This window comes from Schistocerca americana, chromosome X (assembly GCF_021461395.2).
Source record: "Schistocerca americana isolate TAMUIC-IGC-003095 chromosome X, iqSchAmer2.1, whole genome shotgun sequence".
NCBI classification, from domain to species: Eukaryota; Metazoa; Arthropoda; class Insecta; order Orthoptera; family Acrididae; genus Schistocerca; species Schistocerca americana.
This window is the reverse complement of record NC_060130.1, coordinates 399181400-399208812: the sequence shown is the minus strand read 5'-3', so window position 1 is coordinate 399208812 and position 27413 is coordinate 399181400. Positions and strand designations below refer to the sequence as shown.

Below are 27413 nucleotides of genomic sequence, written 5' to 3'. Positions count from 1 at the left end.
CTCACAGTATTTCTTTCCAAATCCAAGTTTGCTTGAAGCCGATTGACGGGCTTAGAGGAGCTATTTACTCATAGCTTTGCTCGTGTACACACATATAAAACATATGTCACATATATTTGACATACTTTACACATATTTGTACACATACTTCACCTGTATCTCTAGGGAATTTCGTTCTGCAGTTTTGTTTTCATGCAGCTCTATCTCCATAACGTCATATCTCCTGAACCATGTGTCCTACAATGCTACAATTTTGTAGTCACATTCAGTATCATATGCCCATATTGTCACAAAGTGTGTCATCAATACAATTAATGGTAAAGAAGTAACAAAATTAAAAAGTGAAGCATGATGCGGAAGTTCTACTGCATGAGTAACGAAAATGTAGTAAGTGATAAACTTCTTTCTTTCCTTCATTTTGTGGGGATTATCAGCTAGAAAAAGATTCTCAAAGATTTGAAATTATGTGTAAAGTTTCTTGCAAGTCACTGCATGCTCTCTTACTCAAATAAGGGATGAATAAAATTGTGAATTCGTGAGTCGTGAGCTACATTACTTTTTCACCCTTACCCCCAATTGTTTGGTAGGTACGTGGTTCTTAGCCTCAAAGCGATTTTCTCCATATAGTAAGTAATATGTGTACCAAGTTTGGTCGAAATCGGTCCAGGTTTCAGGAGCAAATCTACATTCATACATACACGATGAGGTCACATTAATGTGACCACCTTTGAAACGCCTGAATAACCGCCTTTAGCACCACAGATGTGATGGAAGAGAGTCAGTAACATTCTGAAACACAGAGATGTGGAGCCATACCGACTCCAGTGCGCGAACAGCCCGATCGAGTTGGCCCCACAGATTCTCGATTGGTCTTAAATCCTGGAAGTCTGGTGGCCTAGGGAGTACGGTAAATTCATAACGGTGCTTTCGGAACCCCTTACGTACACTATGAGCTGTTTCACGCGCTGTTTCTGCTGCTTATAGATGCCATCGGGCAGAGGAAAGAACAGACTATTTGTAAGAATCGACGAGGTACCCAAGGACAGATGCATGCTTGTGTCGATCCATTGTGCCTTTGAGAATGACGAGATAACCCAGGGAATTCCACGCTAACATTCCGGGCCGTACACGCCAACGGCCATCTGTCTGATGGAGTTTAAAACTTGAATCATTTGGAAAGGCCAGATATCGCCACTCACTGGACGTCCAGTTGAGATACTGGCGTGCAAATTCCAGCCTTCGTCGCAGATAAACGGCAGTCAGCCTGCATGAACCAGAAACCTGCGGTGGAGACTCATACGCAGCCTCGTCCGCTGAACGGTCGTTAACGAGACACTACAGGGAGCCCATTGTTTCATCTGGACGATAAGATGCTCAGCAACTGCATGTTCAGTCGCCCGTACATATCTCCGCAGCCGTCGGCCACTCCTGTCACCTATGGCACGTGATGCACTACAGTTGCCTTGGCGCTAGTTTTGGATAGTGTCATTTTCTCATGCACGGTATACTTTAACCACGGCGGCACGCAAACAGTTTACAAACCGTGCCGTTTCTGAAATCGTTCCACACTTGGCCCGAAAGCCAATGATCATACTCTTTTGGACGTCACGTAAATAGCTCCGTTTCCCCAATACGGTAACGAGTGCACTGTTACTTGCGTCTTCCCGACGCGCCTTATAATGACAGTATATTATAGAAGTAGACGTCGCAAATCAGTTGTCGTGAGATTCTTCAGTTGACAGTATGCCAAAGTTCCATAGAAACCCAGAGAGAAATTCCACTCTGCATCGCAGTGTGCGCTGATCCGATACTTCATAAAAGATTAATATTTTGATCCGAACAGCTAATTTATTACAGCATTTGCTAGCGGATGGAAAACGAATCAGGTTCGAGTTACGGCCCAGCACAAAGTTTTCATCCTGGAGGCTTAAAAAATGTGCAAACGTCGCAACAGAATGAAAATTCATTTTGGAAATAATCCGCTACGCTGTGGCTAAGCCATTTCTCCGCTACAACCTTTCTTTTAGGAGTCGTATGCAGGAAGACTTCAATGAAGTTTGGAAGACAGGAGGAGGGTGGTGGTAGAAGTGAAGCTCTATGGGCGGGTCGTTAGTCTTTTCTGGATAGACCGCTCGGTAGGGCATTTTACCTCGAGAGGAAAAGGTTCAGGGTTCGCGTACTGCTCCGGCTCACAGTTTCAATCTGTCAGGAGGATTATTTTCATAATATTGATTCAGGGCTACGATATGAAAGGTGAGTGAATGCACTCACGTGGCGAGGAGGTTGGCGCTGGCGCTCCTGTGGCGGGGACGGGTGCGTGGGCGGCGACGGCGGCGGCGCGTCCTGCCTGTGGCGGCCTCCAGGCCGCCGCGCGTCAGCTGGTTGAAGTCGATTATGGCCAGCCGGGGCGGAGGCGGCGGGGGTGGTGGTGACGGCGAGTGACCGGCGGTGGACTGGCTCTGCGGCACACAACGGTCATGCCCGCCTTAAGCGACAGCAAGATTGCATCAGCCAATATATTGATATGATTAAAAGGATGAAGTGCTAGCACTTTCCAAAGAAGCTGTAAAAGTAGACAAAATTAAAAGTCACTGTAATATACGTTACTTGAATAGCATGACTGATTAACCGCTACAGGCTAATTCCAACATAACGTTCATTTTCAAGTGCACATATACAAATGATCCTGCACATATTATTAGCAGATCCCACAGGAATTCAAAAATAAAGAGAAAATGCGGAAGCATGTCTTTAATTCTGTTGCACATAAAGAATTCTTGAGAATATTGTGCTCACAAGAATTTGGGGAACATGACTTTGGGCGCCTGCCATATTGGATTGAGCATCAATCTTTCAACAATAAAGTACATATGGAAATATATTTACAATTTTTCTCAGTAGTTTACTTAAAAGGAACTAAAATGTCCGCCAGGTGTTGAAAAGAAGTTGAAGTAATAAGTCCTCCCGTCATTCGAGTGTTTTTCATTGGACTTCGCGAGCTTCAGCAACATGTATTCCCTCCTTGAGCGGTTACCACTGCCTGACACCTACGTTGCACGTTCTGTATACGTCTGCAGAGCTCACCCTGTGGTATCCGTTTCCACTCTTCAATAAGAGCCCATGTGACTTCTTGGAGAGTCTCTGTTGGAACAGCATGACCACGAACATGTCTGTCAGCCATGTCACACATATGCACGATGGGTTTTACGTCAGGACTCACCGTCGACCTCTCCATCACATCAATGTCTAGGCATCGTGAGACATCCCTGCTGACGCCCGCCACATGCTCCAGGCACAAGAAGGAATTTCAGGCCATCACCGTATGCGGGAGCCACCACATGGTCCAACAGAATCTGTTCTATGTATTGTTTAGCGGTGAGGCGACCATGGACAACGACAAGATCCATAGACTGTCAAGCCTGCCAACTATATCAAAGAACGTTGGAAATATGTCGTTTTCTTGCACAACATATGGCAGGTACCTCTCACCACAAGTCTCCTCACACGAACACAGCCTTCATCAGAAGATATCTTGACTCCTCTGTGAATAACAAGTTTTTCCAGTGGTGAAGTTGCCAGCTGACATGGGAACCGTAGAACTGCATCCGAGCTACAAGACGCTATAGTGTCATGCGGATACTCAAAGAGGGCGTTTGTGTCGTACAGTCCTTTCTCGTAACCTGTTCATTACAGTCTGATCGGACACAGTGGTTCCAGTGGCTCTTCTTATATTGTCTTACAGTGCTGTGACGGTATCCATACGATACCACGACGCACGTGGTGTTGTAATGAGTCGGTGACTGTGCCCAACTCGCCTTGTGTACTAGTCTGTCTCCCCGCAGCGTTTCTAAAACATAGGGATGAGACATTATCATGTGCAGAGAGACATTATCATGTGCAGCAACACGACCAAAGTCCATCCTTTTTGGATCAAACAGACTTCCCTTGCAACTTGCACTGCATTAAGATTTCGCACTGCGTGTGCTTGGTTGAATACAACGTCCACAAATGGCAACTGCTATCTGTGTACCTCACCAGAAAACACTGGGACTTCGGGACTCACTTCCTTCCGAAGCATCACCTGATACTATAGTGCATAGCACAGCCAATAGATGAGGAATGAGGGTAATTGTTGCCTACACTGAAAGCGAAGATCTCAAGCCAGGCAATAAGAGACGATAGGTGTCGCCTGTATCAAACTGTTGTAACATACCGGACGTTGATACATTTGTTCCCCTAACTCTTTCGAAGAGTTATAATTTCAGGTAACAGTTTTGGGCACCGTAAACATGGAATTCATTTTGATCGACGGATCTGGAACATTCGTAGACCTTTCTCTTTATATCCCATGCACTATCCGCCAATGTCCTATGTAACATCATGTGTACAGTCGGTCGCGAGGCCTGCAGCCTTTTCGTTATTCTTAACTGCAGAGCTTTACTCTCTGTCACACAGCATAACAGGCCAGGAGACGAAGTATTATCCCTGCTCTACCACGTAGTAAACAGTAAGTGAGATACCATCTGGACTGGAGCTAGAAATTAACAAATGACGAATTTCAAGAAAAAACGGAATAACACAAAGGTCCATTTCCTTCCGCCATAAAACAAATAAGGAGAACGGTCATTTACGAGGGCGCATTTTTCTATGATGTGATGTGGAGTTCGTAAACGGATTTAGTAACTGACAGCAATTTCATGTTTTTTTTCTTTCTTTTCTTTCCTTTTTCTTTTTTTTCGCGGCGTTGTAAGCTACTCACAAATAACACACGCATTCTTACATCCCTGTCATCATAGTGCCAGTGATTAGGGACACCAATAAGGCTTGAGATGCCACAGTTCGAATATATTGGACATTTGTAATGGATGGTCGGTGTGTCGCTAAGGACCGCTAAAAAACAACTTCTGAAAAGAATGAGACTAACTGCGTACGCATTTTTATTTGCCGAAATTTTCATGTTTCATGTTTCATGTTTATATGCGAACGCTATTATGGGTTAGTTTAGTCCCCGTAGTTGCACTATTATTGCGATAAAAATTTTCATGTTGTGTCTGATTGTCAAACGCATAAGTAAAACGAATACAGCTGACGATCTGAACTGGTACTTACAACGCTTCTATGTTTGCAGAACAGACAGAGGTATCCTGGTTTACACACTCTTACGAATCGCTCGAGGTCACTGATCTCAACATTTCTCGGACCGGCCGCAGTTGCCAATTGCCCGATATGTCAGGCCCTATGAAAGTGACAGCTGTTCTGTGTGGTGTGTCGGTGGTGGTTTCCTAGAGAGTGAACATTTCATGCAAATTGTCTCCACTACGTTCAGAACTTCAGGCAGAAATAACAACTGAAATATTAACTTAAATTTAAGAGAAATATAAGCAAGCTGTCATGTCATAGCTGACGATATTCTTTATACACTCCTGGAAATTGAAAAAAGAACACATTGACACCGGTGTGTCAGACCCACCATACTTGCTCCGGACACTGCGAGAGGGCTGTACAAGCAATGATCACACGCACGGCACAGCGGACCCACCAGGAACCGCGGTGTTGGCCGTCGAATGGCGCTAGCTGCGCAGCATTTGTGCACCGCCGCCGTCAGTGTCAGCCAGTTTGCCGTGGCATACGGAGCTCCATCTCAGTCTTTAACACTGGTAGCATGCCGCGACAGCGTAGACGTGAACCGTATGTGCAGTTGACGGACTTTGAGCGAGGGCGTATAGTGGGCATGCGGGAGGCCGGGTGGACGTACCGCCGAATTGCTCAACACGTGGGGCGTGAGGTCTCCACAGTACATCGATGTTGTCGCCAGTGGTCGGCGGAAGGTGCACGTGCCCGTCGACCTGGGACCGGACCGCAGCGACGCACGGATGCACGCCAAGACCGTAGGATCCTACGCAGTGCCGTAGGGGACCGCACCGCCACTTCCCAGCAAATTAGGGACACTGTTGCTCCTGGGGTATCGGCGAGGACCATTCGCAACCGTCTCCATGAAGCTGGGCTACGGTCCCGCACACCGTTAGGCCGTCTTCCGCTCACGCCCCAACATCGTGCAGCCCGCCTCCAGTGGTGTCGCGACAGGCGTGAATGGAGGGACGAATGGAGACGTGTCGTCTTCAGCGATGAGAGTCGCTTCTGCCTTGGTGCCAATGATGGTCGTATGCGTGTTTGGCGCCGTGCAGGTGAGCGCCACAATCAGGACTGCATACGACCGAGGCACACAGGGCCAACACCCGGCATCATGGTGTGGGGAGCGATCTCCTACACTGGCTGTACACCACTGGTGATCGTCGAGGGGACACTGAATAGTGCACGGTACATCCAAACCGTCATCGAACCCATCGTTCTACCATTCCTAGACCGGCAAGGGAACTTGCTGTTCCAACAGGACAATGCACGTCCGCATGTATCCCGTGCCACCCAACGTGCTCTAGAAGGTGTAAGTCAACTACCCTGGCCAGCAAGATCTCCGGATCTGTCCCCCATTGAGCATGTTTGGGACTGGATGAAGCGTCGTCTCACGCGGTCTGCACGTCCAGCACGAACGCTGGTCCAACTGAGGCGCCAGGTGGAAATGGCATGGCAAGCCGTTCCACAGGACTACATCCAGCATCTCTACGATCGTCTCCATGGGAGAATAGCAGCCTGCATTGCTGCGAAAGGTGGATATACACTGTACTAGTGCCGACATTGTGCATGCTCTGTTGCCTGTGTCTATGTGCCTGTGGTTCTGTCAGTGTGATCATGTGATGTATCTGACCCCAGGAATGTGTCAATAAAGTTTCCCCTTCCTGGGACAATGAATTCACGGTGTTCTTATTTCAATTTCCAGGAGTATATACAGTGGCGGTCAAAATAATAGAGCCACCTGGCAAAGGTTTGGAATAAAGTGCACATTTATTACTTGACATGTTTGAACTATGATGGAAACCATTACAACCGAGTCACATTGTACTATAGTCAGTTATATCGATAACACAACACAAAATAATCAGTAATAATCGATAATATTCAAAAGAATACCAGACCACAGGGTCAAAAAAATAGAGCCAATTGAAACAAATATATTGTACTTGATCTCCGTCTTATGAAACGTACAGGAACAGTCTTTTTTGCATAGGACTGCATTAGTACTTCGTGGGGTAACCCTTATTTTTGAGGATTGCCCTGCACCTCTTACCCATAGAGTCTACTAAACGCCTGCATTCGTCACTACTGATCGCATACCAGGCTCTCTGGATTTCTTCCCACAGTTTTTCTGACGATGTAGCTTTTGAGCGGTCAATTCTCTTGTCTAAGATCTCCCATAAGTTCTCAATGGGTGATGCGTCAGGGGACTGAGGTGGCCACTCTAATACTTCGATATTGTGCTCTTGAACAAACTGCCTTATGATCCTTGCAGTATGCTTTGGATCGTTATCGTGCTGAAATTTCCATTTCAGCGGCATTTCCTCTTCAGCATAAGGCAGCATCACATTTGCCAAGATGTCTTTGTACATTTCTGCGTTCATTATGTCGTTGATACGGTGTATTGGACCAATGCCGTACCACGAAAAACATCCCCATACCATAACACTTCCGCCACCGTATTTCACAGTTTTTAAAGTGTACTTGGGATTAAATTCCTGGTTTGGTGGGCGGCGCACATAGACTTTTCCGTCTGAGGCAAACCTATTAAACTTGGATTCATCGGACCAAAGGATGTTCCTCCACCAAGTATTAGGTTTTTGTTCATTTCTCCGGGCAAAGGCTAACCTTTTCCGAACATTAGCTTGTGAAACATGTGGCTTCTTTCTTGCAATGCGCCCATTCAATTTTGCAGATCTCAGTCGTCTTTGAATCGTTGAGGTTGATGGTTGAACATCATGTTCGTCGCTAAACAAAATGGCTTTCAGTCGTGGTGTTGACAAAAATGGGTCTTTCTTCACTTCCCTAGTGATGAGTCTGTCTACGCGAGGAGTAGTTACACGAGGTCGCCCCCTGTTCTCCACCTGCGGCTTTGTTTGTTTTGACCGTCTCATGGCGTTCTGGACTCGTTTTTGCGAAACGTGCAAGACATTGGCTATTTTATTCATGGACATCCCACTTTTGAACATCCGGAACATTACTATACGCTCATCTTCACTGGTATGCTTTGCTCTGCCCATCTAGACGAATGTAAACAAAACCACACGTCAATTTACATACAAAACAACTGCATAAAAATCAATTTAAAGGCACATGTGTAAAGCGGCTCTATTATTTTGACCCATAAGATTCTTACCTTTATGCCTCTTTTCACACGTCTAGCTCAAACGCTTCCTTTCGGACGACTAAAGATAGCAGCAACGTCTTCCCTGATGTTGTCTACAAGGGACTGACAACACGGCACTCGTGGCGATTTCGCGAACTAATAGATATCCTAGTTCTTAATCTCGTCAATAGAGGTGGCTCTATTATTTCGACCGCCACTGTATATATATATATATATATATATATATATATATATATATATATATATATATATATACCCCGACTGCGTAGGGTATCTACGAAGATACTTTCTAAAAGCTAGAGTAAAATAGCCGATACCTCAAATTTTTAAAAAGCAAAGAATGACGTACAAATCTCTTTTACTTTCCATCTATGGTCACAAATTTTTGTCACCAGACTACGGGTTTCGGTCTATGACGACCATCTTCATATCTGTTTTATAAAAAACATGTCCTAATGTACTGCAGCCATAGTGGCAGCGTCAAATATCGATGGGTGCAGTACATTAGGACATGTTTTTATAAGACAGATCTGAAGATGGGCATTATAGACCGAAACCGGTAGTCTACTGACAAAAATTTGTGACCATAGACGTAACGTAAAGGAAATATATTCTATAATCGGATCACTGTTTTATTCGTGACCATGTCGCCGCTTGTGAAAAGAATGACGTTCTTGCAGAAAGACCCAAAAATCAAGTACATTCTTATAGCCATCTGAGGAAAGGTAGAACACTGTCGGAAACCGAATGGCTCTGAGCACTATGGGACTTAACATCTGTGGTCATCAGTCCCCTAGGACTTAGAACTACTTAAACCCAACTAACCTAAGGACATCACACACATCCATGCCCGAGGCAGGATTCGAACCTGCGACCGTAGCAGTCACGCGGTTCCGGACTGAGCGCCTAGAACCGCACGGCCACCGCGGCCGGCTCGGAAACCGAATTCAAGTCACTACATTGGTCTTCGCTCGGGGATACTATGTCTTTGCCGGGAGAGTCATATCCGAGGTTAGATAACTTGCGGCACTACTTGAAGTAAGAAAGCGATCAGTTTTTGCACCAAAGACCAAATTCTGCAAAAGGTCTACATACTAGGCGATGGTTTTCAGTATTCAAACCACTGCACTGAGGGCATCGAGGAGTATCCATCATATGAAAAACATGTAACCGAGATTGCGTCACATATTTCGCATTTACTACCAGATCCCACAGCGCACGTGTCACTCTATCAAGGAAGACATGGTCTCTGAACGCTATACCACTGTTCACATTACTGTTGGTTACAGTCTCTCTACAGTATTATCTCGTCGTCCTTGTGACAATAAGCGATGTATATCACGTACCATTGGAAGCTTGATAGTCGGTAGGCCCGTTTGTACATAACTGCTTTCTTCAAAAATTTTCGAATGTCGGTAACCGTCCGTCGGTGAGGTGTGAGCCACCGCTACCGACGCTAGTCGAGAGGTCGGTGCCAATTCCTCTATCAAGTTGCCAGTCAGGCGTATCTGGTGTCGAGACCACAAACTGATTATCGTGCTAACGTAGATCGGTACTACACCGTCGCGGACGTCGACAAGGCCAAGGCCACCTCGCCTAATCGGGAGTATAAGGGTTCATAGCTGACATTAAAAGCAGATCTGCGATCACAGGTCAGAATATCCTAAGGCCGCAAGGAGCTGGCGCAGTATCACTGCCGGCATCAAATGGTTCAAATGGTTCTGAGCACTATGGGACTAAACATCTGTGGTCATCAGTCCCCTAGAACTTAGAACTACTTAAACCTAACTAACCTAAGGACATCACACACATCCATGCCCGAGGCATGATTCGAACCTGCGACCGTAGCAGTCGCGCGGTTCCGGACTGAGCGCCTAGAACCGCTAGACCACCGCGGCCGGCAGTGCCAGCATCGGGAGCATTTGGGCAAGTGTGGGATACATTACGCCAGAGAACTGTTGACAAAGATGACCGCTTGTATCATGTCTAAAGCTCTTAACATGTTACCTAGGACACCCGTTCCTATCGTTTGTAGTAAACGTTTATAGTTGAGAGATTCTGTGCTGTGAATGTCGTTGAGGATATTATCCCATAGCTTTTAATCACGTCCATCATCTTTAACTGTGCTACACTTCCAATAGGAAGCCATCTGCCAATGTTCATCGCCCCAAACTTCACTATGCTCATGCAACTTCCTGTAGGCGTCCCATACTGAGTTCCACTAGTACCTCGTCATCCGACCGTGCCACGAATACCAGTTCATTCACATACGATCTACATATAAATGAGTGCCCCCTGATCAACATTCCTGTTAAACGGTTCCGAAAGCCACAGAGTAAATGCTCGAGAGCTGTGGCATAAAGTATCGTCGACAGCGGGCAACCTCGCGCCACCGATCTCTAGGTGTTGATTGGCCCCACCATTCGACCGTTCACGAATACACTGAAAGAGGCAGAGCAGAGTAGTCGCATCACGACGGGATTAAAGATCGGTGGAAACTTCATGTGCATCATCAGTTCTGCGAGATACGCGTGGCTCACCCCGACAAAAGCACGATCAAAATCCACCAACACCAAAACACCATGGGGACGTCACGTTGTTGCCAGGGCGACCGCATTGTGGTAGTCGCTGAGCGCCGTTTGTATATTGCTGTCCAAATTGAGCTAAGTTTGGTCAAGTGAGGTGACTTGATACAGAACGAGTTTGACACGTGTTGCAAGTATCCTGGTGTAAATCTTGAAGTCGCAGTTCGAAAGCATCAGCGGCCTATAGTCCTGCACCCTTGCTCCTCCAGAGGGTTTGTGGATGATGATAATCGTACTCTCCACAAAGGCAGATGGTAGGGGCATACTGGGAAACATCAATTTACGGTACATGGCAGTCTACCGAGGAGCCATGAAATTCTTAAATGTCCGCTAAAACTCTAGCGAAAATATATCGGCTCCCGACGACTTGTTTGATGCGTCCTTACACAGAGCTTCCGCCGCATCATCATCCGTAAACTCCTCTGTTAACAGGCTCTAAGGTTTCGGATCATGGATCTGGAGAACTTAGTGGAAGCCTGCCACATCGTCTTCCGTTTCTTCGTAGAAGTGATTATAATGCTCCACAAAGGCGTTGGCCATATCGATGGCACGTATTAAAGCGACTTCGTTGTTTCTCTCCGATGATATGATGCATCGACGGAGGTTATCCCCACACCCAATTAAGAGATCTCATTCAGAGTACTGTTCTCTGTGGGTTGCCTCGCATTAGGGGAAGTATCTGCACACGTGCCCGATTAAGTACAGCGTACCGATCTTCTGAAGGCGCTTGCACAGAGAAGTCCAGTAGCATCGTGAAATAAAAGTCCATCGCATTCCGTTTTCACACCTACTGTTCCCTTACATATGCGGTCAATGCCCGAGGCAAAGAACGCTCGACACAATCCAGCCACCAGATAGAAGTCATTCACATGTATTCCAGGTGTCTTATATTAAATGTATGCATTCTGTGTCCTGGAGGTGTGCTAGTGCCTGACTCCTCCACACCTGTTGCCATCGAAGTGAGACCGTGCATATATACAGGGCATGGTCCGAAAAGGCCACAGGCCACAATTCCGCATCAGGGACAGCATTTGTGAGACTGTGTGTGACGCAAATTTAATCGATACGACTTCCTGAGCGATTGTATAATATATACCATTGAGAAATGACACACCACGAAAAAATTATCAGAAAAGGATGGAATTCAGTGGATGTGATTTACATGCACAGATTAAAAAATTGATTACAGTTTCATACAAAATGGATGATTGATTCAAGAGAAAGAGCTTTACAAACTGAGCAACTCAATAATGCTTTGGTCCACCTCTAGCCCTTATACAGGCAGTAATTCGGCTTTGCATTGATTAATAAAGTTGCTGGTTGTGCTCCTGAGGGATATTGTGCCATTTTCTGTCAAATTGAGGCGTTGGAAGATTAAAATCTCGAGCTGGTTGGAGCGCCCTGCCCTTAATGCTGCAAACCTTCTCGATTGGGGAGAGAACCGGCGGCCTTGGAGGCCAAGGTAAGGTTTCGCAAACACGAAGAGAAACAGTAGAAATTCTTGCAGTGTGTGGGTGGGCATTATATTGCTGAAATGTAAGGCTACTATGACAGTTCACGAAGGGCAACAAAACGGGAAATATAATATCATACCGCTATGCTGTTAGGGTGCCACGTATGACCACCAATGGTGTCCTGCTCCGAAAGTAAATGACACCTCAGACCGTCACTCATAGTTGTCGGGCCGTATGGCCGACGACAGTCAGGTTTGTATCCCATCGCTGTCCGGGCTGCTCCAGACATGCGTCCGCTGGTCATCGGGGCTCAGTTCGAAGCGAGATTCATCACTCAAAACAATTCTACGCCAGTCAATGAGATTCCAGGTGCAAGACGTGCCTGGAGGTGCCCCAAGCAATGGTGCTATATCACCCTGTCGCCCGCCATATGGCCTGACAACCAAGAGTGTCATTTCTTTTCATAGCAAGACACATTTGGTTCTCATCCGCGTTAGCCTTACAGCACAGAGGTACGTCCACGATATAGTACCCTCTGTTTTGTTGCCCTTCACCACAACCATCCTGGGCTTACATTTCAGGAAGACAATTCCCGCCCGCACACGGCGAGAATTTCTACTGCTTGTTGTCATGCTTGCCAAATCCTGCCTTGGCCAGAAAATTCGCTTTATCTCTCCCCAATAGAGAACTTTGGAATATTATGTGCAGCACCCTACAACCAGGTCGAGATTTTGACGATCTTACAAACCGACTGGATAGAATTTGGCACAATATCCCCCAGGAAGACATCCTACAACTCTGTCAATCAATGTCGAGCCAAATTGCTGCTTGCATAGGTGAACCAACACGTTATTAATTTGTTAAAATAATCAGATGGGTGTGAAATCTTATAGGACTTAACTACTAAGGTCATCAGTCCCTAAGCTTACGCACTACTTAACCTAAATCATCCTAAGGACAAACACACACACCCATGCCCGAGGGAGGACTCGAAACTCCACCGGGACCAGCCGCATAGTCCATGACTGAAGCGCCCAAGACCGCTCGGTTAATTTCACGCGGAGTTATTAATTTGCTCGATTTGTGAAGCTCTTTCTCTTGAAGAAATCATCCAATTATGTAATCAATGGTTTTTCTGTACGTGAACATTAGATCCGGTGATTTCAGGTCCATTCATATAATTCCTTTGTGGTGCGTCAATTCCTTCCTTTTTTGTTTCAGAGTGTGTATCCGCGACTGTCACCATGTCCCTGTTCCCAACTATCGGAGTCGTTGTAAATAAGCTTTATAATACTGAGAGGTGATAATACATACAGGGTGTTTCAAAAATGACCGGTATATTTGAAACGGCAATAAAAACTAAACGCGCAGCGATAGGAATACACCGTTTGTTGCAATATGCTTGGGACAACAGTACATTTTCAGGCAGACAAACTTTCGAAATTACAGTAGTTACAATTTTCAACAACAGATGGCGCTGCGGTCTGGGAAACTCTATAGTACGATATTTTCCACATATCCATCATGCGTAGCAATAATATGGCGTAGTCTCTGAATGAAATTACCCGAAACCTTTGACAACGTGTCTGGCGGAATGGCTTCACATGCAGATGAGATGTACTGCTTCAGCCGTTCAATTGTTTCTGGATTCTGGCGGTACACCTGGTCTTTCAAGTGTCCCCACAGAAAGAAGTCACAGGGGTTCATGTCTGGCGAATAGGGAGGCCAATCCACGCCGCCTCCTGTATGTTTCGGATAGCCCAAAGCAATCACACGATCATCGAAATATTCATTCAGGAAATTAAAGACGTCGGCCGTGCGATGTGGCCGGGCACCATCTTGCATAAACCACGAGGTGTTCGCAGTGTCGTCTAAGGCAGTTTGTACCGCCACAAATTCACGAAGAATGTCCAGATAGCGTGATGCAGTAATCGTTTCGGATCTGAAAAATGGGCCAATGATTCCTTTGGAAGAAATGGCGGCCCAGACCAGTACTTTTTGAGGATGCAGGGACGATGGGACTGCAACATGGGGCTTTTCGGTTCCCCATATGCGCCAGTTCTGTTTATTGACGAAGCCGTCCAGGTAAAAATAAGCTTCGTCAGTAAACCAAATGCTGCCCACATGCATATCGCCGTCATCAATCCTGTGCACTATATCGTTAGCGAATGTCTCTCGTGCAGCAATGGTAGCGGCGCTGAGGGGTTGCCGCGTTTGAATTTTGTATGGATAGAGGTGTAAACTCTGGCACATGAGACGATACGTGGACGTTGGCGTCATTTGGACCGCAGCTGCAACACGGCGAACGGAAACCCGAGGCCGCTGTTGGATCACCTGCTGCACTAGCTGCGCGTTGCCCTCTGTGGTTGCTGTACGCGGTCGCCCTACCTTTCAAGCACGTTCATCCGTCACGTTCCCAGTCCGTTGAAATTTTTCAAACAGATCCTTTATTGTATCGCTTTTCGGTCCTTTGGTTACATTAAACCTCCGTTGAAAACTTCGTCTTGTTGCAACAACACTGTGTTCTAGGCAGTGGAATTCCAACACCAGAAAAATCCTCTGTTCTAAGGAATAAACCATGTTGTCTACAGCACACTTGCACGTTGTGAACAGCACACGCTTACAGCAGAAAGACGACGTACAGAATGGCGCACCCACAGACTGCGTTGTCTTCTATATCTTTCACATCACTTGCAGCGCCATCTGTTGTTGAAAATTGTAACTACTGTAATTTCGAAAGTTTGTCCGCCTGAAAATTTACTGTTGTCCCAAGCATATTGCAACAAACGGTGTATTTCTATCGCTGCTCGTTTAGTTTTTATTGCCGTTTCAAATATACCGGTCATTATTGAAACACCCTGTACATATATTGTCTACCATAGGGCAAGTTAAGCCGTTAATGGTAGTTGTGGTTACACCCTCAGTAGAACCTTCACATTCAACTAGACAGGGTCTTATTGTGTCATGTTAAACCTAGACCTAGAACTTTGGTGCAAGCAGTGGCCTGCATTACCGCTACCACGTCGTATGAATAAGAATATTAAAGTTTGTGAAATGGTAACGTCACCTGTAACTATTATTTCTTGGTATATTCTATGAAGCTGGTACTTTTATTCATATTAATGCGATTTGATATCTGCTATTGTAAGCTTTGTAATGGTTTTTCATGTACTGCATTGGTACCTATTTTAAATATAGTTTTATCTGTTATATAATTGTATGTAATAATACGCTGGAAGGTGCTGCAGTAGACTAAACTGAGTTCACAAGCGTGTTTTATAGATGATAACGACGTGCTACCTCTGGTGTTTTTATGATCCCTTTTTTCAGCACTTCTCTCTCTTTTGAAGTTTAAAGATGGAGTTTGTTCCGAAACTGTTGTATAATAAGGCAATATGTAACACGTGTCGTAAACTAGAACATGACTCAGGTAACAGACTTAATACACTAGACCACAGCCTAGACCTCGAGCTACTAAAACAAATAACCAAACCATTGAAAATACATTGTTATACGAGACTCTGCATTCGCAAGTAGTAAAGTCACACAACACAGATTCCGTATTTTTAATGTGCTTATACCAATAATTTATTGTTGTAATGTTGATAATTTACTTCTATACGTATCTGCTAATAATGGCCATAACACTGATATAAGATACAGTAGAAAACATTTTTGTGAATAATTTTTTGACACATACAAATGGAAAACCTGGTATATAATCCTTTTACTCCTATGAATTTTTATGTATATAAAAATAATAAAAATACAAAATTCTTTACATTCTGTTTCGATGATGTTGAAGACCACTGTTATCTGGTGAAACTGCAGAACACAATCTATTCCTTTGATTGCCTCACAAGTTTCCTATCAGATGTCAACGACATGAAAGGATTTTATACATGTCTTATGTATTCTATTTGTAACTGTTGTGTACTTTTCGCACAGCTATTCTCTTACTGTATGACGAGAGATGATACTACGGAATATCTCCTCTATAAAGTATGTTTACTTTGAATTTGTATGCATTTTATTTCGATTTGATGTTGCAATTTTCCGTAATTGTTCCTTTATGTACAAAACAGTGGTATCCAATTACGTGAACAGTCGACGAAATGGATTGGCCCTGTAAAATTTTTTCTGTACAAATGATCTGAAGATTGCGACTTAATCTCGGTGAAACTAGTAATCATTGTATATTTTTATGAGATCTGGGCGTATAAATTTCTGTAATAAGAAGAATAATCGTGTTTAGATCTTCGTTCGCTCGTGTGCGCTTCCGTATCCGATTGTGGAAGATACCACCGCCTTCAGAAACGGAAGCAGCTGTGGGCACGACCATGGTATTGATTTCTATCCCCATATCAGATCCCTCCTCTTCAGTCATCGGTTTTGACAGCACAGTCGTGGGCGGTACATACGACGAAATTGTAGTGTGTGGGCATTTCCTGGAAACTGTCATGAGAAGGAGCTTGTTATTGATCGGAGCAGTGTCTGTACGGAGCATGCCAACATACGTTAGTGGGAGTGACGTCGGCGTGGGCGTAGGCATTGCTTCTCTAGTTGGAACTTGCACAATGTTCCGCCGCATGTACTCTGAACGGACGTGAAAGTCCTTTCCGCAGTCAGAGCATGTGTTCGGTTGTCCTTCGTACATAATTACCGCGCGTGTTTTGTCAATTCAATCCGTGTCTGTCTCACTCACTCGAGAAGAGGATATGTAGTGAAATTCGACCATTTTTCAGGGACATGGCTAAGCACTCTACCATACAGTTGCAGTGCAGCAATCACTAGGTCAGATGGAACTTCAAAAGGGAGATCGAAAATGCGGATGGTTCATAATCAAAGCACTGTATGATTAATAACCACATCACCAGTATGGACGTTGGAGTGTAAATTTGAGTCCATCCTTAGTAGCTCGAATGATTCTGTCACCCACAGCAGTTTTTATCAGTTTTACGTAGACCACGCAACCCACGATGGAGAAGTGGCTTCGTATAATATCTTGAAAGTCATTTTTAACCTCTTCTCGTATGATTCTTTCCATTCCATGGACTTTAGGACCAGCATATTCTTACAAAAAGCTGATCTTTACTGTCGACTTACGGTATGAATGTGCCAGTCTATATTGAGTCATATAAGTCCCGGCAGGACGCCTGAAGAGGCAAACAACCTCAAGGCGAAACTCTGCGGCAAGGACGTAAACAAAACTTCCGTTTCGCAGACTGCATCGTTTCGGCTATCCGAGTACGACGGCCCGCCCTAAGCTTCATATGTCGTCATCCACGTGCCATACCTGTACTCGTGCATCCCTTAAACGTTATTCTCGTTCATGGGAGAAATTTTATTTGTATGTTGCGGAGCCTCTATCAGCCGATAAATACGATTTCGCAGTACCTGAGTATATATGCCCGATGGAAAATTGCGTCGTACTTCTTCGCAACATAGGCACTGCAATATTTTAGTTAATTGGAAGTGCATGTGCTTGGAATTTGAAAAGCAGAAAGAAACGCCATACGCAGTTAAGGTCAAGGAATGCGTTGCGTTGATATCCACCAGTCTTTAAGTGAATGTCGTGACGTCATAACCTTTGCCGAAACGTGTCGAAAACGAGCAGCTTTAATATCGGTGGACTTTGATCGACAGGGTAAACCACGATTTTTTATCGTCAGATATGACCCGAAAAGCGTTTCCATCGGTCTTCATCTCCATAATTACGAGAGAAATCCGAGAGGATACATCAAAGGTGATGGTACTCGATCGGGAAGCGAGCTCAGTTCTCCCGGGGCCCGGGTTCCCGGGTTCGATTTCCGGCGGGGTCAGGGATTTTCTCTGCCTCGTGATGGCTGGGTGTTGTGTGATGTCCTTAGGTTAGTTAGGTTTAAGTAGTTCTAAGTTCTAGGGGACTGATGACCATAGATGTTAAGTCCCATAGTGCTCAGAGCCATTTGAACCATTTTTTCGAGCTCAGTTCCCATTAACAGCTCCATTCGACAAGGATACACGTTTTCAGTGGTACTTATCATTCGAGATGCTGATGCATATTACTCGATACTCTCTCACCGGAATAACGCTACATGCAACCTCATTCATTTGGCATGCCTATGAGGACGACCTGATAGTCCTTGTCAGCTCAGGGCGTGAAGTGCGCCAGGCTGTCAGACATCTCAACAATTACGGGATGGTGGCAGGTAGTCTCGTTAACTTGACGAAGTCCAGATTACTATAAATATGACGAGGTTTGGAAGATGTGCCAGAACCGTTTCAGACGGAGAAAACGCTGCGATACGTAGGGATCCTATTTACTCGTTCTTTGAAGCGGTCAGCAGTGGCGAATTATCGGCTGCCGCCTCAGAGTGTTCGATTGTTCATACGTAACGATTTATCGAGAGGCCTTTACAAGGTCGAACGTGTAGCGTACACAGACGTTCACCTCTCGTCATTATTGCCACGTGTAGTGCAGATCCCACCGACCGCGGACGACCTCATGGATGCCTTTGGGTATTACGTCAGTACTGGGATGTTGTTTAAGATCAAGTATGACACGTTAACCCTACCGTTCCGTAACAATGGCCTCAGTTTCACGAACGTGCGTATCAGAGCTTTGGAACTTTATCTGCGAGCGATGGTTCTGAACTGGCAGTAGCGGAAACACACCGAAATATCAGTTTTGACAGAAGAACTCTTATTCCGCGGTCGTTCGAACCTCTGATAGCGGTGGACAACATCTCACCTTCTCTTCCACACGTAGACTTTTTTTTTTTTGTGGATAATTGTTATGTTCGTCCGGAGGTATCTTCCATGAGAACACCCACGACTCAGGAGATCTATCGCTGTTTCATGAGTCACCAAGGAAACGTCACAGAAATCAAACATCCAACGAGAACTTGAAAGCGTATCTGGCGTGCAGTGCATACACCACTACTGTCAATGGCAGCGCTATCGACGTGGTATATTCTCATCAACCGTAAAACTGTCACACGGAACCGGTTGTAAGCCATGCATATGGTTTGTCCTCCTCTGTGCATAACCTATGAATGGTTAGACACGGAAGACCATTGGCCTTTCTTCGACGCACAACCGATACAGAGATCACATAGGATGCACTTTTTTTACCAGACCCCATGTTCTTTCCCAAACAGAAGACATAAGCGGTAAACAGGATCACTGGACACGATATGCAAGAACATGAGCTCGGACTTTCTCTTACGAAATACAGAACCTATTTTGACAACTACACTCGTGCCCAATATTAAAGCAACAAAAGTAAATTTTGCAAGGTTGCGTCTATTTTGCTACAAAACAGTAAAAACAGGTGAGAGTAAAGCAGAAACGATGTAAAGAATACGTAATGCAAACAACTGCAAGACGCATGTCGGTAGACAAAAATGTTCTCTGTTTTTTCCAACTTAACGGATTTGCACACACATTCCGACAACTGGTTACTGTGCTCAGTATGGGATATGACCACCGCTGGCAGCAATACAGGCCTGACAACGACGGGGCATGTTGTGAATGATATCATCAGTCTCAAGTTGAGGCAGTAACGCCAATTCTTCCTGCAGAGCTGCTCGCAGTCTGGAGAGAGGTTGATGGGTATTGATGTGATGCAAGCCGTCTCCCTAGTGCATCCCAGACATGTTCTTTGGGATTCAAATCGGGAGAGCGAGCAGGCCACGCCATGCGTGCAATATCTTCCGTTTCCCAGAAAACATTAACCACCCGTACTCCATGAGGTCGACCATTATCGTCCATCAACATGACGTCTGGGCCCATAGGACTCACAACAACCGCAGATGAGGTCCCAAGACTTCGTCACGATACCTGACAGCAGTTAAACCTTGCAGATTTAACTGTACAGTTTCATGAGGAGGTATTCGTGTGATCAACATAATCCCTGCCTACAAAATTAGGAATCCTCCTCGATATCGGTCTCCTTCCGCAATGTTTGGGTCCCAAAATCGTATTTCACGCTCTCTCCAGATGTGAATCAGTCGAGAATCACTCTTCAGGCTAAACCGGGGCTCATCTGTGAAAACAATACTGGCCCACTGTTCGGCCTTCCAGGTGGCATGTGGACGACTCCACTCTAGATGTTCCCTTCTGTGAAGACGCGTGAAAGGTACACATTAAGCATATCTCCGTCAATAAAGGCCACTCTGCCGAAGCCTTCTGATCACCATTTGTCTCGATACAACACGGGCAGTAGATGCTGCGAGATCACATGCCAGATGCCGTGCAGTACTAAGGCGGCACTGTCGTGCCCTTACAGCCAAATAACGGTCTTCTACTCTGAAGTCATACGTGGTCAGCCCTTCCCTGGTATTTGGAATGCAGTTTTGGTCTCTATAAACTGGCGCCACATCCGAGAAACAATAGAACGATTCACGGTAAGCCATTGGGTCTCATCAGTTTGCAACTGCCTTGCTTCCTTTCTTTCTATGGCCCTCCACCACAAAGAGTCTGGTTGGCATCATTTCTGTGCCATACTGCACCGTCTGTGACTGATTACAGAGCGACTGTGGATGTGGAGCTACCCGGCAAACACTACCTCGTTTCATAGGTGCCCAGACGTCATCGTTGGCGTGGTTGTCCGTTGACCTCAATGCCATCTTCCGTGCAGAACACGATCGTGCAGACGTCTGGTTGACAGTTTGTGTGATTATATCATGAATTAGACACGGGACAGGGAAATAGCGGTTTGTTGCTTTAATTTTGGACACCAGTGTACTTAGAAAGTAAGTTTTGTGACAGCTGAGGTGTCCTAGGAATGAGACGGTTCGTGGGACTGAACGTTTTAAGGCCATACTTTACTCTGTTTATGCATATTGACGTAGAGTACGTTTAGAGGACGACTGGCCCGTCCTGTGGGCGCCAAATGTGATTAGATAGTGTGTACGAGCCCTACGAACGATGGTAAACGGCTACGACTCACAAGATGTTCCGATAAATGGCTGCCTTCGAAAAAATGGATGTCACCCCAATGGCAGGAATGATTAAGGTTATCAGGGCGTACTTCTTCACAACACAGACACTGAAATACTGTAGTTGATTCGAAGAGCATATGCATGGAGTCTGAAAATGAAAAAGAAATGCCGTAAGCAGTCAAGGTAGAGGGATAAGTTGCACCGCAAAAAGATATCATTGGTAAATATGCTTACAGTTTTCTCTAGCCAGCGCCAAGTGAAGTTAAAGCAACCCAGCGAGTTGTGTAGCAATCAAAATGACAAACAGTCAGGGATTCGATATAGGAAATAATATTGCACAAATCCGAAGCTATTGCTTCATCTCACTCAAGCGAGAAGTCTGAATTGTTAATTCAGCAACATATGATCACGGAGGAAGGATCATAACGTGATTTTAGTTGCGCGTCGGAATGCCGAAAGAACAGGTACATGTTCCACAAGAGCATCTATCAGCCCACTGACACGCGGGAAAGACATCAAGCTGAGGTCCTGAAAGCCACTGTTGTGAAAGCGCGGATGAACCTGGAAAACGAGGATAGATCGTGTCATCCTTGGTCAGACACTATATCATTGCCTCAGACGGACAGTACTCAGGCTAGGAAGCCCATATGATATTCAGTTACAGTGAACCAGCTACGAGGCCTCGTATACGAGTCACGCCTACCGCTTGCCACATGGCTTCTACCTTCGAGACTGCTGCCTCAAACCAGGGTCCCAAACTAGCACCTCACGGATTAAAAAATTGCGGATTTTTGGTTGCCAAGTTGGTGGGATAGGAGTGTGGAGGCGCAGAAGTTGGTCTTGAGAGCAGAAGCTGAAAATGAAGTCACAGATGGAAGAGATGATAGCATTTCTCTCTTTGTCACTGTTCATTTAATAACGAGTTACGAAAGAGGAAAAGGACGCAACTAATCAATATCGGTCCCTTTTTTTAGTGTGCTACATCTGCGGAGCAGTAAATAGATGAGTAGAGAAGGCACCTGCAGGAGCGGGGGCCGCTGTGTGAGCAAGTGGGCATGCGGGGACGGCTGGTCGAGCGTGGCCCTGTGCAGCGCCAGCGGCAAGGCGGCCGACCGCAACCTCCAGCGGCCGCCAGCGGCCGGCGGCGGCGGCGATGGAGACCCGGAGCTCGACTCCCCGGACAGCACCGTAACTGGCAGCGTGGCCGGGCTGCGCGCTGCAACATCACATATCGCACACCTTTGTCAAATAGGAGACCAAGTCGATGAACATTTCCAAACCTTCCTCTTAAACTCTCGTGTATCTGCCTGATACTGAAACTGAAAACAAGACAGAAAGCAAAAATGGAACGTGGAACTATTAACTAACTAAATAAGCATTTATCTTGGGTACTGATTGCGTATCAGAATTGTTCTGTGTGTTATCCAACATCTTAATCCTGAAACCCCATTCTGTGCACTAAACTGATTAAAAATTTGTGGTTAACTCTTTTGTAAGCTTTGGCAAAATCGATGTAATCTAACGCGAAATTTGTTTTGTTGCTCTGTGTTAGGTATGTGATATTCCGGCATGGAACGACAGTTATCGACCTTGTTCTGTACTGACGAGCGTTTTGGGAGAAGTACTTTTATCATATTATTTTACAGGAATATCCATATTTTAAAACGGTGTTAAATAGTGTGTTCTAGGCAGATCAAACAACTGAAATTTAAGTAAAATTCGGCTGGCATTCCATCAAAACCAGATACTGTCTTTTCGATGATTACTTAATTATTGTTCTCAGTTCCTTCTAATATAGTTTCATTTTCTTTAAGATTGATGTTGGCAGTTATATTCTATAAAGATTTCTTGGACGTTCTTGTCTGTTTCTGTTTGGCATACATATATGTGAACCGTCGAACAAATTACTCTATGACTGGGTTCTGTGTGTTGCACATATTTTACCGGTGATCTGTTAACTTACGGATTATAGTTTGTTCAGCCCTTTTTGCTGTCTTTATGATGTGGTGTACGGAAACTGTTTCATTCAGTATATCATTCTGGTTGGGTGACCTGGCTCAGATCCTTTCCATAGATAATATGATGACGGCGATTTTTCTTTAATCCACTTGATTCTTCTTATGTTTACAGTTAAACGCAATGTGCTGTTAGATAGCTCTCATAAGTCGTGAAATAATTATCGAGTGTCGACATTCTCGAATAGGCTCACTCTTTTATAGATTAAATGAAACATTATTTGGTTTACGTGGTGATGTATTGCATCCAACAGGTCACCAGTTCTGCATATTTAGTTTGCATTAATAGAAGAATATAATAATTCCAATCTCAAGGAAAGCAGGTGTTGACAGATGTGAAAATTACCGAACTATCAGTTTAATAAGTCATAGCTGCAAAATACTAACGCGAGTTCTCTACAGACGAATGGAAAAATTGGTAGAAGCCGACCTCGGGGAAGATCAGTGTGGATTCCGTAGAAATACTGGAACACGTGAGGCAATACTTATTCAACGACTTGTCTTAGAAGATAGATCAAGGTAAGGCAAACCTACGTTTCTAGCACTTGTAGACTTAGACAAAGCTTTTGACAACGTTGACTGGAATACTCTCTTTTAGATTGTGAAGGTGGCAGCGGTAAAATACAGGGAGCAAAAGGCTATTTACAATTTGTACAGAAACCAGCTGGCAGTTATAAGAGTCGATGGGCATGAAAGGGCAGCAGTGGTTGGGAAGGGTGTGAGACAGGGTTGCAGCTTATCCCCGATGTAATTCAATCTGTATATTGAGCAAGCAGTAAAGGAAACAAAAAAAATCGGTGTAGGAATTAAAATCCATGGAGAAGAAATAAAACCTTGAGGTTCGCCGAGGACACTGTAATTCTGTCAGAGACAGCAAAGGACCTGGAAGAAAATTCAGATGGCTCCAAGCACTATTGGACTTAACATCTGAGGTCATCAGTCCCCTAGAACTTAGAACTACTTAAACCTAACTAACCTAAGGACATCACACACGTCCATGTCCGAGGCAGGATTCGAAATTATGACCGTAGCAGTTGCGCGGTTCCGGACTGAAGCGCCTAGAACCGCTTGGCCACCAGGGCCGGCTTCAAGGGATCACCAATTTAGTATTGGAGGGCAGTGTTGAGGGTAAAATTCGTAGAGGAAGACCAAGAGATGAATACAGCAAGCAGATTCAGAAGGATGTAGGCTGTAGTAGATAGTGGGAGATGAAGAAGCCTGCACAGGATAGAGTACCATGGTGAGGTGTATCAAACTAGTCTCTGGACTGAAGACCACAACAACAACAACAACATAGTGGGCGTCTGTTGTAGGAGTTTTCCAGCACCTTATTTATTTCCGGTTCATTTAGGAGGCCTGTGTTCATTTGCACATGTCTGTGATGTTTTCTGTTGTACGTATCTCAATACTACACTCCTGGAAATGGAAAACAGAACACATTGACACCGGTGTGTCAGACCCACCATACTTGCTCCGGACACTGCGAGAGGGCTGTACAAGCAATGATCACACGCACGGCACAGCGGACACACCAGGAACCGCGGTGTTGGCCGTCGAATGGCGCTAGCTGCGCAGCATTTGTGCACCGCCGCCGTCAGTGTCAGCCAGTTTGCCGTGGCATACGGAGCTCCATCGCAGTCTTTAACACTGGTAGCATGCCGCGACAGCGTGGACGTGAACCGTATGTGCAGTTGACGGACTTTGAGCGAGGGCGTATAGTGGGCATGCGGGAGGCCGGGTGGACGTACCGCCGAATTCCTCAACACGTGGGGCGTGAGGTCTCCACAGTACATCGATGTTGTCGCCAGTGGTCGGCGGAAGGTGCACGTGCCCGTCGACCTGGGACCGGACCGCAGCGACGCACGGATGCACGCCAAGACCGTAGGATCCTACGCAGTGCCGTAGGGGACCGCACCGCCACTTCTCAGCAAATTAGGGACACTGTTGCTCCTGGGGTACCGGCGAGGACCATTCGCAACCGTCTCCATGAAGCTGGGCTACGGTCCCGCACACCGTTACGCCGTCTTCCGCTCACGCCCCAACATCGTGCAGCCCGCCTCCAGTGGTGTCGCGACAGGCGTGAATGGAGGGACGAATGGAGACGTGTCGTCTTCAGCGATGAGAGTCGCTTCTGCCTTGGTGCCAATGATGGTCGTATGCGTGTTTGGCGCCGTGCAGGTGAGCGCCACAATCAGGACTGCATACGACCGAGGCACACAGGGCCAACACCCGGCATCATGGTGTGGGGAGCGATCTCCTACACTGGCCGTACACCACTGGTGATCGTCGAGGGGACACTGAATAGTGCACGGTACATCCAAACCGTCATCGAACCCATCGTTCTACCATTCCTAGACCGGCAAGGGAACTTGCTGTTCCAACAGGACAATGCACGTCCGCATGTATCCCGTGCCACCCAACGTGCTCTAGAAGGTGTAAGTCAACTACCCTGGCCAGCAAGATCTCCGGATCTGTCCCCCATTGAGCATGTTTGGGACTGGATGAAGCGTCGTCTCACGCGGTCTGCACGTCCAGCACGAACGCTGGTCCAACTGAGGCGCCAGGTGGAAATGGCATGGCAAGCCGTTCCACAGGACTGCATCCAGCATCTCTACGATCGTCTCCATGGGAGAATAGCAGCCTGCATTGCTGCGAAAGGTGGATATACACTGTACTAGTGCCGACATTGTGCATGCTCTGTTGCCTGTGTCTATGTGCCTGTGGTTCTGTCGGTGTGATCATGTGATGTATCTGACCCCAGGAATGTGTCAATAAAGTTTCCCCTTCCTGGGACAATGAATTCACGGTGTTCTTATTTCAATTTCCAGGAGTGTATATGGTATTCCGAGTCGTAGGAGAATGGCAGTGGTCACGTTTTACAGTGTATAATATTACTACAATTGACATCGTTATTAATATACGTTCTGTTTGAAAGTAGTGGAGTTTGGATGAATGTGTGTCCAGATGTTTACTAAAATCTGAAGTACTTGACAAAAATTTAAGTTAGAAATTTCATTTTACTATTTGAAATCCGATTGAAACGTCTTCCAATATATAATTTTATTCGTAGGTCATACTATTAACGTTAGTGCAGGGGAAAGTACGACACCCCTAGAACAACGGAAAATGGTGATTTTACCCCTAATGAGATTTGCGGTAAAATCCGCATCATGCCTAAAATAAGAACTTTGTTGTTTTTTTTTCATTCAGTTTTGCGTCACGCCGGCCGTGGTGGTCTAGCGGTTCTAGGCGCTCAGTCAGGAACCGCGCGACTGCTACGGTCGCAGGTTCGAATCCTGCCTCGGGCATGGATGTGTGTGATGTCCTTAGGTTAGTTAGGTTTAAGTAGTTCTAAGTTCTAGGGGACTGATGACCACAGATGTTAAGTCCCATAGTGCTCAGAGCCATTTTTTGCGTCATAACACATTTCAATAAAAGCCTTACCTCGAAGTTCTAAGGCGTTTAGATTACTGTTTTGGGTAAAAAAAGTTGCATTTCTGGCCAGAAATGTGAACTTTATTCTAAAACCCGTAACATTTCATTTATTTCACTTGTTTGTTTGTAAACGCTATAATCACACTTTGAGCAGATTATTGGTATTTTCCATACACCTTTTCCACAGACGGCTTTTATACATTTCTCACAGTTTTCAGTAGTCTTGCGTTCTTTGGACATTTCACTTTGTTATTCCACCGCTTTTTTAATTTGCCCCGTACTGCAACCGCTTCTTCGTTTGATTGGCTTTCTTGATCCTAATCTTCTATTTGTTGTTCACTGTTCGTGTGATCATTTACTACCTGTAAAATGAGCCCTGTCCCCTTCAGAATATTTTTTGTTATGTGACTGTAGATGATTCACGCATTCATTGCTGCCACGCCTAGGTGGCAACCTTAGTTAAATATTTACAGACAGTTTGATCAACGATGTGCACAGCGCACTTCGTGACGTGATAGTAGGTAGCAGTTTCTGGTTTCAGTTTTTCTTTTTCGTTCACAGCCACGTCAGGATGTAGTGTGCTGAAAATAATGACATTCATAGCCGTCTTCCCTCGCTGCACTACCAAGTGCACTCTGGTTTACCAGTATTTTTAAAATGATGGTGGAATATAAGTAAGAGCAATTCTCCTTCAAGTAGTTGGGTATATCTCGGCAAATTTTGTTCTGTGTTCTTAGTAA

General features: G+C 45.5%; 1 protein-coding gene across 1 annotated transcript in view; it reads right to left on the bottom strand.

The window, feature by feature from the left end:
• The window catches only part of LOC124556048 (zinc finger protein 628-like), a 196562-nt gene that overhangs the window by 149353 nt on the left and 19796 nt on the right, over nt 1-27413 (bottom strand). Inside the window, exons 2-3 of the mRNA XM_047130081.1 lie at nt 22243-22439; nt 2272-2459 (exon numbers count right to left, since the gene is read on the bottom strand). Of these exons, the coding sequence (XP_046986037.1) occupies nt 2272-2459; nt 22243-22439 (385 nt within the window). The remainder of the gene's footprint in view (nt 1-2271; nt 2460-22242; nt 22440-27413) is intronic.